Below are 12,610 nucleotides of genomic sequence, written 5' to 3'. Positions count from 1 at the left end.
GAAAAAGAAAAATAAGGGAGGTATTACTGTACCTTAGCAGCAATGAGGGCCCAGTTGATCCCTTTGTAGTGGACCTAATCAAAACAGCTATATGCTTTTCTTCACCTTACTGAGCAGCCCATGTACAGGAGGAGCAAGGAAGCAAACAGCAGGAGGGATCCAAAGCTGAGGTTTAGCAAAAACTAACTGTTGACATGATAAAGTGGCTATGGATTCAAGAAAGAAAGACAATGAAGAGTTGAACAGTTTCACTAATAGGTCAAGATGGGGAAAAGAAGAGAGAATAGATAGTACAGGGGAGATGGACTAGAAGAGAACTGAAGGGTTAAAAAAATTTAACTGATATGTTCATTAATAATCACTTTTACCTATTTAGTAAATCTTCCAAAGAATTTCTTTAATATTTTAACAGAATTCGGACTGGCTTTCCCCATCCCCAGTTTGAATTAATGAGACTTTTATTGTATATCTTGTTTCCTTAATCATATAATATGTATAGACTAAATATTTATATACTTATTTTAACTTTACAAAGCCTTGATCACGTATCACCTCCACAGATCTACAAATGAAATTTCTCAAACCATAATCTCCTGTACTCCCATTTCTACCTGTGCCTTACCCCTAAACTAACTTTCTTTCCTCACTGCATTCTTCAGTCACGCTATACCATCTTTTTCCAGGCACCACACCCCAGCAAATTTTTCTCCATTCAAAAACCTTAATCTTTTAACTAGCTCAATCTTATAACTATCTTCTACTCTTCAATCCTCTACTCCATGATTCTATGATCACTCCCCTCTTCCCAAAACTTAACCCTGCATTATTCCCACTATCTGCACTTTTCTGCTCCTGTTCTATGCTGCAGAATCCTGAGGAAGTCACACAAACATGTTTAGTCCACTACACATGTTATCCATCCTCAAGTGTGCCATATGGACACATGCCAAATCTTATAATCTTTCCTATCATACTCATACAATTATTGTTCTAAATCCACTCTTCTCTCCCCCTCAGCAGTTTTCTACTTATAAACTCTTTTCTCTAATCGCATATCCTCTCCTCATTTCTTCTCATCTTCTTCATTCTAGCTTCTGATGAAGATAGCTTTTCTAGAGAAAACTTTCCACATGTATCCCTCAATATTATCCCCTCCCATTTTCTGCAGTAGATTACATCCACTATCATACCCACTACCTATTCTTTAATCTTCAATCTATCCCCCATCTATCAGTTTCTTCTCTGCTAACTACAAGTATGATTAAGTCTCCTCATCTTAAAAAAAAAAAAAAAAAAAATTCCTTCATCCACAGATTCTAACATTTCCTCAGGCCAAATCTTCTGGGAAGAAGCTCTGGAACATGAAAAACAGTTATAGAGTACGAGAAGGCCTGGAAAGGTTGTAATCCACACCAATAGAAGGAATGTTCACATCAATTATGATCAATTTAAGTATAATTCAAATTTGAATAAGAAAGAGGGTGCTAAATATAAATAGCAAGAATTCCAGAAGCAGAAGTTTATTAAATCATTGAGGCAAAACAATAGCTTGGAACCAATAGTGGAGCATAGATATTTACCTCTCCATCAAATCTTCAAGTATCTCTGAAAAATGAAGCAGTGAAATGGATCTAAGGAAAACAGGACAAGAGAAAGTCTCACTTGGGAAGGGCCATGAAGGATTTCCTTTACAAAGAAAGCTTCATATCAATTCATGTAAGGAGGACATATTCAAGGAAAAGTTCTAGAATATAAGGAAGTTTGTCCCTAATATAAATAAAAGGATAAAAGAATAATTTAACCTAAAAAAGAGAAGATTGAAAACAGGATGACACTTCTTAAATATTTCAAGGGCTATAATTAGAAAGTGAGACTGGGATTGTTCTTTTTAACACAGAGTGAAAGGCCACAGTGATGGTGAGAAACTAAAAAAAAAAAAAAAAAAAAAAGGCTATTTGGCCTTGAATCAAAGAAAATCTTTATCAAGGGAGAACAAAAATGGACCTCGATTCCTTATAAGCAGTCACAATGCAGGTCTTTATATAGAAGAAGGATAGCCATTTGTCATCAATACTGTTGAAAAGATTCTTATTTAGTTAGGTATGAGTTAAACTAGATGTAAGACCCAGATACTACTGAAGTTTCTTCCAAATCTAATAATCTATGATTCTTGTGATTATATTTTAGAATTATTCAAGTGATTCTGTGATTATATTTACTATACTGTTTAGTATATAAGTCTTTGGGTCTCTTTTATGTAGATGCACCAACATGTCATTCTAAGCTATTTTCTTCCCAGTTCTAAGCACCAAGTCACATCACTTTAGGTGCAACCTGCCCATACTACTTCTTCCTGTTATGATCAACCCTATTCTTTCAAGAAGCATATTACAACTTTATTTATCCAATAACTACACTATTCCATTATGTTTTATTCTAAACAAATATCACTATATCCTTATACTTTTTAATGAACACTTTCCACCAGTTTTTCCATTCTCCCTCCCCAAACTGTCAAAGTCAGAAACAGAGTCTGACATACCCCTTATTCTTTATTACCCATTACTTAGTAACCAGGAGTATTCCTAAGGCATGGCCTTCTCTCTATATTATTTCCTCAGTGAATTCAGCAGGTCCAAAAGATTCAATTATCTTTCAGCAGATTATTTCTCAAATCTATTTATCTAGCTCTCATCTCTCTCCTGTCATCCAAGTCTCAAATCCCCAATTGCCTATTGGTTATATTTAACTGGATATACTGTGAACATCTTTAACAGTATAACCAAAAGTGAATTTATTTCTCTCCCCCCCAACAACAAAGGTGAAAATACTATGTTATGATCCACATTCAGTCCCCATAATTCTCTCTCTGGATGTAGATGGTTCACTCCATCACAAGTCTATTGGAACTGACCTGAATCGCCTCATTGTTGAAAAGAACCAAGTCTATCACCACATCTTATTACTGTATACAATGTTCTCTTGGTTCAGCTCATTAGTTCATGTAAGTTTTTTTTTGTTGTTGTTGTTTTTTTTTTTTCTGAAATCATCCTGCTGGTCATTTCTAATAGAACAATAATCCATCACATTTATATACTATAACCTATTCAGCTATTTCCCAACTGATGGGGATTCAATTTCCAGTTCCTTGGTACTACAAAAAAAGCTCCTATAAACATTTTTGCACACATGGGTTCTTTTACCTCTTTTATTATCTCTTCCTCTTTCTTATTTCCTAATTACTATATCAAGATCATTTTTATCTAATTTTTGTTATTCTTGTTGAAATTTTCAGCAAATTATTTAAAAAACACAAGAATAAAACCCATATAAATCATAGACATTTCTATATGTTACCAGCAAAGCCCAGTAGCAAGAGATAGAATGAGAAATCCCATTTAAAATAAATGGAGAACAGCAAGAACTAGATTATATGATTATCAACTGTGATGGACTTGGCTCTTTTCAATGAGGTGATTCAAGGTAATTCCAATAGACTTGGGATGGAGAGAGCCATAGGAATCTAGAGAGAGAGAACATATTTAACATGTATATGACTGCCTGCCATCTAGGAGAGGGGATGGAGGGAGGGAAGGAAAAAGAACAGAAGCGAGTACAAGGGATAATTTTGTAAAAAAAAAAAAAAAAAAAAATTACCCATGCATATGTTCTGTCCATAAAAAGTTAAAAAAAAAAAAAAAAAAACTACATTAACACATCTAGGGCAAAAAAGAATGCTCAAATGGGGAAAAAAATCTTTGTATCAACTTTCTGATGTGAAAACAAGTTATCATTAAAAATTAGCTTTTAAAAATTAAAAAGGAAAAAATACAAGACAGAGTGTTAAGTCAGATCAGATGGGAAATCAATATTATATTGATTTTGGTGAAGGGGGAAAGTGTCATGAATGCCATCAAACTTATTTTGGTTGAATAACAAGGTACAATTATAATAAACTTCCTAGGCCTACCTCATTCCTTCCTCAAAATACCTATACACTTCGAAACAAATAAAATGATACAATTTAACGAGAAAAATATATAAAGATCAAGAGTATCTATGTGTATATGGATATTTCCATCTCTTCCCTATAATGTAATTCTTTTTCCTTTCCAATAAGTATGAAGAATTTAATATACTCATCACAACAGCAGCTAGGTGACACAATGGACAGAGCACTGGAACTGGAGCCTGGAGAATTAAAATCCAGGTTCATATATTTACTAGTAGTGTGATCCTGGACAAGTCCATTCTTCATCTGTAAAATGGGGACAATAGTATTGTGAGGATCAAATGAAATAATAATTGTCTAGGACCTGGTATGGTGAGCAGCACATGATAAACACTACATGTTATCCTTACCCCTCTCTTCCCCCCAAAAATTGACCATAACGAGAACTGGTTTTATTAATACAGAGTTACATTACGACAAATGACTGGCAAAACTGAAGTATTTAAATTTTGTTTTTTTTTTACAAGTCTATAATAGTGGTAGTGAGGTCAAAGAGAAAAAGCTAGCTGGGAAAACCTGAGTTCAAGTCTCACCTCTGACACAGAATAGCATCTTTTCAGTGTTTTAGGAAATTTTCTAAGACTAAAAATTAAAGAGACTTCCAGCCTGCATTAGTAAACAGGAGTTTCCTTTATCATTGAAGTCACAGATGCAGTACTTAGCTTTACAGGTGAATAAAAATTATAGCTACATTTATACAGCACTTTACAACAATTACAACAATCCTACAAATACATAATCCAAGTATCATTACTGTCGTTCAATACATCAGGAGGAGGATGTCTTGACTTGCAAGTGAGCTGGATTTAAATGAGGCTTTAACCTCACTCTTTCCTCCAGAGTCAGAATTCAGTGACAAGACCAGGTCAAGACAACTGGTGATGGTGAATGGAATGAGGAAAATTTGAACAGGAGAGACTAACTAAAAGGTTATGGTAATAGTTTAGGCATATAGTGATGATGGCCCATTAACAGGATAGTGGTACTATCAGAAGAAAAGTAAGCATCTGTAAGACATATTAGTAAGATGGGACAGGAACTGGACAGGAATTGAATATAAGGGGGTAAGAGAAAGGAATTCAGGATGACATGTAGATTGTGAGCCTAAGTGACTGAGAGGATAAATTCAACTTCAATAGGCATTTGATATACAAAGTTTGCAGAACTAAATAATCCAGTATCATTATCTGAATTCTGTAGATGAAAAAAACTGAGGCACAGAAAAATAAATTGATCTGCCTAACTTCAGAAAGCCTTCAAACTGTCTTTTGGTTCTACAACTGGTTTATGTGCCCCCAACTGATACTTCTCCAAGTGATAAATTAATGATTTACTATAAAATTATTGAATATTATGAGTGATCTGAACTATCTAAATAGCTAATTATAGCTACAAATAGTAATAACATATTGAAAAACCTCGATGTTCTAGAACTGAAACCTTGAGGACAATTCAAGACATACTTTGCATTTCTTTCCACTAATGAATTAAAACCTTAAATCAATATAATTAGAAAATATTTCCCTAAAAACTTGTCTCAAATTGTATTTAATATCAATTCAGAACTAAGAAAAAAATGTCAGTGAGGTAATTTTACATTTTATCTGTTATTCATTGTTTGGATCAATACTTAGCCTTAAAGCACTTTTTCACTTACTTTTAATTGCTCCTTGATTACTTGCTCATTTCCTACTATCTACAAATATATTCATGTTTCTCCATTCAGGAAAAAAGCCTCACTTGATCCTTCATCCTAAATAATGTCTTCTGTTCTTTGTAGTTAAATTCCTCAAAAAGACTACAACTAATACAATGTCGGTGGAGTTGTAAACTGATCCAACCACTCTGGAGAGCAATTTGGAACTATGTCCAAAGGACTATTTTTGATCCAGCAGTGAGTGTCTCTACTGGGCCTGTATTCCAAAGAGAGCATAAAAAAGGCAAAGGGACCTACATGTGCAAAAATGTTTGTGGCAGCCTTTCCCAAAAAACTGCAAACAAGAGAGGATGCCCATCAGTTGGGGAATGGCTGAGTAAGTTATGGTATATGAATGTTATAGAATATTATTGTTCTGTAAGAAACTATAAGCAGGATGATTTCAGAGAAATCTGAAATCAGATTTCTGGAGAAACTTAACATGAACAGATGCTAAATGAAGTGACTAGAACCAAGATTATGTGATGATCATCTATGATGGACTAGGCTCTTTTCAACAATGAGGTGATTCAGAGTAATTCCAATAGACTTGTAATGGAGAGCCACATCCAGAAAGGGGACAATGGGGAATTAATGTGGATCACAACATAGTATTTTCATTTTTTTTTGTTGTTGTTGCTTGTTTGTTTTTTCTCATTTTTTCCCTTTTGATTTGATTTTTCTTGTGCAATAAGATAAACGAGGAAATATTTAGAAGAATTGCACATATATAACCTAAATTTGGATTATTTGCTGTCTAGAGGAGGTGGGGATGAAGAAAAATTTGGAACACAAGGTTTTGCAAGGGTAAGTATTTAAAACTCTTTGCACTATTTTGAAAAATAAAAAGCTATTATTGTAAAAAGACTGTCTACAGTAGGTGCCTTCATTTTTTCTCCTCTCACTTAACTTAATCTCTTAGAATCTAGTTTCCCATCTTGTCATTCTATTAAAACTGCTCTTAAAAAAAAAAAAAAAAAAAAAAAAAAAAAAAAAAAAAACTGCTCTTTAAAGTTACTAATGATCCCCCCCCTTAGCTATCAAATCTTAATAGCCTTTTCTCTATCTTCATTCTCCTTGACCTTTTTGCAGCCTTTGATACAGTAGATCTCCCTCTTCTCTTTGATATTCTCTATCCTCTAGATTTCTAGGACATCACTTTCTGCCAGTTATTTCCATATCTATCTGACCACTCCTTTGTTTCCTTTGCTGGGTCCTCCTCTAGATCATGACCTCTAAATGTGAGTGGCCCTCTGTTCTGAGCTATCTTTTCTTTCACTATTTTATTCAGTGCTCTCATCAGTTTTCAGGGATTTAATTGCAATCCATATGCTGATGATTTTCAAATGCTGACTGCCAATCGCCCATCTCTAACTGCCTTCTGAGATCTCAAACTGAATGTCCCGTATTAATAATAATAGTCAGGATTTATATAGCACTTAATGTGTCAGACACTGTCCTCAACTCTTTAGAAAAATCTTATTTTATCCTCATAACCACCCCAAGAAGTACTTGTTGTAAACACCATTTTACAAATAAGGGACAAATAGAGGTTAAGTGACTTGATCAGAGTTACACAGCCAGTAAGTGTCTAAAGCTAAATTTGAAATCAGGTATTCCTGACTCAGTTTTAAACAACAATTTCTTAAGGACTAATGATAATAATCATCAACCTGGTAAGAAAATCAGTTTTATCAAACCTATGAATAGAGGAAGAGTTCATTACTAAACAGGTGGTGGAGAGGAACCACAGAAAATAAGTAATTTTGGTTATGTAAAATTGAAAATTTTGTACAAAAATATAACAAAATGAAAAAAGAAACAATCATGAGGGAAATCTTTCGTAAAGTTTTCCTCAAAAAGGTCTCATCTAAAATTTTAAATAATTGATTCAAAATTTAAAAACTAAGAATGACTCCCCAATAAATGGTCTAAAGATATGAAGAAGTAGGTTTCTTTTTTTTTTTTTTTTTAATTTCAAATATTCTTTATTGTTGAAACTTCCCAGGAAAAAAGGCCTCATTTTTTAAATACCACTGTTCTTTTTTTTTCTATCTTTTTATTTTTTTTTATTTATAATTTTTTTCACAGTATATATGCATGAGTAATTTTTTTAAAAATATTATCCCGTGTATTCATTTTTCCAAATTATCCCCTCCCTCCCTGTACTCCCTCCCCTTGATGACAGGCAATCCCATACATTTTACATCTATTACAGTATAACCTAGGTACAATATATGTGTGTAAATACCACTTTCTTGTTGCACATTAAGTATTAGCTTCCGAAGGTATAAGTAACCTGGGTAGATAGACAGTAGTGCTAACAATTTACATTCGCTTCCCAGTGTTCCTTCTCTGGGTGTAGTTATTTCTGTCCATCATTGATCAACTGGAATTGAGTTGGATCTACTTTATGTTGAAGATATCCACTTCCATCAGAATACATCTGAAGAAGTAGGTTTCAAAGGAAAAAATTCAAACTAACAATAACCATAAGAAAAAATGCTACCAGTCAATAATAATTAGAAAAATGGTCTATTCAAGTAACTAAGATTGTTCTACCTGACACTCATCAGATGGGCAAAATGGGCAAAGGAGGACTATAACAAAAGAAAAGAAGTACCATAAAAGTATTATCGATGGAGGAGTGAATTGGTCCCAACATCCTAGAAAATAATTTACAATGGCTCTTTTCAAGGTAGCCAAAAATTGTAGACTAATGAGCTGTTTTCCTACTGGGGAATGGCTCAACAATTTGTGGTAAATACACATGAAATAAGTTAGGTGACAAAACAAATGACAAAATTAGACAGTTTCAAGGAAACTGATGCAAAGTGATCTGAGTAGAACTAAGAAGACAATAGAAACTTAACATTACAAAGATAGCGATCTGAAACCATGAAGAAAACCTATGCATACCCTTTGACCAAACTTTTCCACTACTAGGCCTACACTCTAAATCAAAGCAGTGAAAAGAACCCAATGGCCAGTTATAGCAAAAGTTTTCATAATTGCCCCAAACTGGAAACTTAAAAGAGTACCTACCTATTGGGGAATTTATAAAGAAATTGTATTATCTTCAATGCTGTATGAAGATGTATTCTGATGGAAGTGGATATCTTCAACATAAAGAAGATCCACCCCACTTCCAGCTGATCAATGATGGACAGAAACAACTACACCCAGAGAAGGAACACTGGGAAGTGAATGTAAATTGTTACCACTACTGTCTATCTACCCAGGTTACTTATACCTTCAGAATCTAATACTTAATGTGCAACAAGAAAATGGTATTTACACACATATATTGATCTAGGTTATACTGTAACACATGTAAAATGTATGGGATTGCCTATCATCGGGGAGAGGGAGTGGAGGGAGGCGGGGATAATTTGGAAAAATGAATACAAGGGATAATGTTATAAAAAAAAAATTACTCATGCATATGTACTGTGGGGAAAAAAATTCTAAATAAAACAAATCTAATTGGAAAAAAAAAAAGAAATTGTGTTATATGAACATACAATTTTGGAGGAAAGTACAAAAGCCTATAAGATGACTGGATGTGGAGTAAAGTGAACAGAACTAGATCAATTTACATAATAATATCATTAAAGAGAAATGCCATTTTGAAAGCTTTTAGAACTCTGATTAATGTAATTAGGAACTATGAGTCCCTAGCGCTGGATATGAATCACAACCACCCAACCTTCTGCCGAAGATGATGGACTTAAAATCCGGAGCCATGCATATTTGGATATGACCAGTGCTGGAACTGTTTTGCTGAGATACATATATTTGTATGACTTTAAAAATAAAATTATTACTTTTCAATAGAGAGTGGAAGGAATAATAAAATATTTTAAAATGCTGATTTTGTAAAAATAAAAGGGGAGGCCAGGATGTCAGTAAGTTGGCCCCTAGCTGTTAATGTCTGCACTTATTTGCTAGACTAACAAATTATTTTCTGAACAGAAGCAGCCTCAAAAAAGATGCTGTTCTCTTCATCAAAAGGTATAAAAAAGATGCACTTGTATACTCTTTTAAAAATATTTGTCAAAGTGAGAGGTAATTGTATGTCGCTCATCTCTTTCTCCCCAAAAGCATCATCCACCCATGACTCAGATGATCCTGTAAAATGATGTTTTGTGGAATTTGGTCGAAGAGTTGAGTAGTTGAATCTCAAACATTTATTTCATACAAGAACCGAAATTCTCTCAAGAGAAAAAGAAATGCTACGCCGGTCCTGGCGAGAGCTGGTGCCAGAAAGCACACCTCACCCTGAGCCTCAACTTCCAAAAACTTTACCGTCCAGTTCGGAATCAAAAGTAACAAAACAACGACGAACCAACAACTCCGAACACACAGTTAAGCTACAGTATGTAAATTGTTGTAGCGATCAACTTGCCATCCTTCCCTTCCTCCCCCTCCGCCCGGTGTCCTTTAACTCGGCCCTGCCAAGAGAGAAGGTGGGGGCATGAAGCCAGAGGCGGGACGGGGAGTCCACGCCGCCCCACCACACGTTACTTACTCACTGGGGCTTGGTGCAAGAGTAAGTTTTGGCCCGGTGACCTTGGCCCCCAAGGGTTTTTTCCCTCCCTCTCCCCCTCCCACGTGCTGCCCCAGACCGGGCTGCACTTCGGGGAAGGCGCTTGGGGACCTCCACCTAGATGAGCTCAGGCCATACCATCGGCAACCTCCCTTTCTTCCCCCCACGAGCTTCCTTCCCTGGGTCTGATAGACTCCTCTCCAGTCCCCACGGACAGTCACTAATCCCTACCAGCCTCCACCCCGCGTCCCGGCGCTCCCTTCGCGGGCCAAGGCGGGCTTGCGAGCCCGAGACTACGGCAGTGCGAGGGGCAAGCTGAGCGCCAGGCCAAGGCAGTCTCCTGTGTCCCCGTGCGGAGCCGGGCGGCGGAGTGGCGCCGGGAAGGGGGTCCGGGCTCCCGGAGAAAGCAAAGGGGCAACTGAGCGGGTCCTGCGCCACGCCGCCGCCGCCTCCTCCGTGGCCCCCAAGGGAGACGGCGGGGTCGGTGTGGGAAGCCGGGCCTGGGGAGAGGGGTACGAACAGGGCCGCCCCAGGGCCTGGGGCTGGGGGAGGGGGGGTAGGAGCGCGGCGCCCTCACCATCAGAACTTTGGCCGCGTTCTCCAGCTGAGCGATCACTTCTGGGGGCCCCAGCGCCGCCGCCATCATGGTCTCTCTTCAATGACGCGCCATGCGCTGCATTGTGGGAGCGGGCGCCGCGGCCGGCCAATCGCGGCGGGGACCCGACTACCTCACGCGCGGTTCCCAAGCCAGTCGCAGCCCCGGCCGCCGTCGCCTCAGGCACCGCTCCTTCCTGGCTTCCCCAAGTCTGGCTCTCGGGGCCGTGGGAGCTGAGGGCTGCCCTCTGCGTGGACCTCCGAAAAAGGAGGAAAGGCCGCAACCCCCCAGTCCCGCGGGACAGCTCCGCCTGGGATGCCGAAGGAGGCGGCAGGAGTGCCCCTTCCTTGGACGGGCCGGGGCTCTGCCCTCCGCTGGTGGAACCTGCGGCGCTCCCGGCGCATGCGGATACCCCGACCCCCCACCCCAGCCCGGCCTGGGCCGCGACCTCCCAGCTGATGTATCCTTCCCTGAAGGCGGGAGCACGTGTCCGGCCCACGCCGGGTCTTAACTACCCCTTGTGCTCCCCTGCTCTTCCTAGTCTTATCCTTCCCTTATGTCCACTTCCACTAGAACCTCCTCCGCTCTCTTCAGCTTCCCCAGAGTCCCTAGTCTGAGGTGGGGAGCAGAGGAATTTCCAGAAGGGAGTTAATTCGGGGGGGAAGGAAGTGATGGTGAAACTTCTTGGGCTTCTGGAACTCCTCTCTGCTACAGTAGTGGCTGGATTCGTACCGGCGTCACCCCATTGTTCCGGGATGTGCGTGCATAATGTACATTTTAGAGTGGAAGCTCCTCTGGGCCGGCGACTTTTCCGCACTTAGCACAAGTCCAGCGCTTAATGAATTCAGAGATAGACTGACGTTGCTTAATCTCTGTGGCCGACCCGGATATCTCCAAAACCCTTTCTTAGGAATACCAACGTCCTTTTACACCTTTTTGATTTTTACCTTCTATCCTGTATTTGCTACTTATCTTTGCTTTCCAAGAACTAAATAAATTAAGAAAATAGGAAAGTTTTAACCTTGAATTTTTTCTAGCCCTGTCCTTAACCATTAAATATAATTTCAAGAAAGTGTTTATTGGAAACTTGAGATTTCTTAAATAAATCTATCCTAACTGCCTCTCAGCAATTATTTCTTTTTTACTTCTAGTCAAACTAAGCACATTTCGTTTTTAAATTAAGACATCTATGCAGGTTGTTTTCATGATTTACTAAATAAAAACTAAGTTAAATCTGCTTACAAATTGTGTCTTTCATGCTACAAAGTTTGACTATCATGTTTCACTTTGAGACATTTAATACTTAATAAGTTACATTGCTTCATGTTTGGTTTCAGTACTACTGAAAGCCTGTTTTGCATGTCTCATATAAATACTTTGTAGTGAGATATTCCAAGATGAAAGATAAAAGGTAATCAAGTTGTTAACCTATCCCTCATGAGTATAGGTATCACAAAAGTTTTTTTAAACACTTTCCAACATACAAATACTTATTATGAATTTGTTTCATGTAAGATGAACCTAAGTTTCAAAATGAAGTATCTTATACAATGGGACCTTACTGACAAAACATAGTATTTGAACCTAGCTCTGTGAAAGGAAAGGAAGTTGGTATAGTAGAAAAAGCCCCTCCAGAGTCAGAAGTTTGAGTCCTAACTCTACAATTTGTCAGCTGAGTGAACTTGGCTAAGTCATTTAATGCTTTACATACCTGCAAAATAGAAATGATGTTTTTTAGGACACTTCACAACTGATTTT

At 37.9% G+C, this 12,610-nt stretch overlaps 1 protein-coding gene across 1 annotated transcript in view; it reads right to left on the bottom strand.

The window, feature by feature from the left end:
* XPO4 (exportin 4) overlaps positions 1 to 10,960 on the bottom strand; it is a 111,852-nt gene extending 100,892 nt beyond the window's left edge. The window contains exon 1 of the mRNA XM_074303681.1: positions 10,835 to 10,960. Within this exon, the coding sequence (XP_074159782.1) occupies positions 10,835 to 10,903 (69 nt within the window). The 5' untranslated portion in view covers positions 10,904 to 10,960. The remainder of the gene's footprint in view (positions 1 to 10,834) is intronic.
* Positions 10,961 to 12,610: the final 1,650 nt, after the last annotated feature.

This window comes from Sminthopsis crassicaudata, chromosome 3 (genome assembly GCF_048593235.1).
Source record: "Sminthopsis crassicaudata isolate SCR6 chromosome 3, ASM4859323v1, whole genome shotgun sequence".
NCBI lineage: Eukaryota > Metazoa > Chordata > Mammalia > Dasyuromorphia > Dasyuridae > Sminthopsis > Sminthopsis crassicaudata.
Note: the sequence above shows the minus strand (reverse complement) of the source record. Positions and strands in the feature narration are given on the sequence as shown.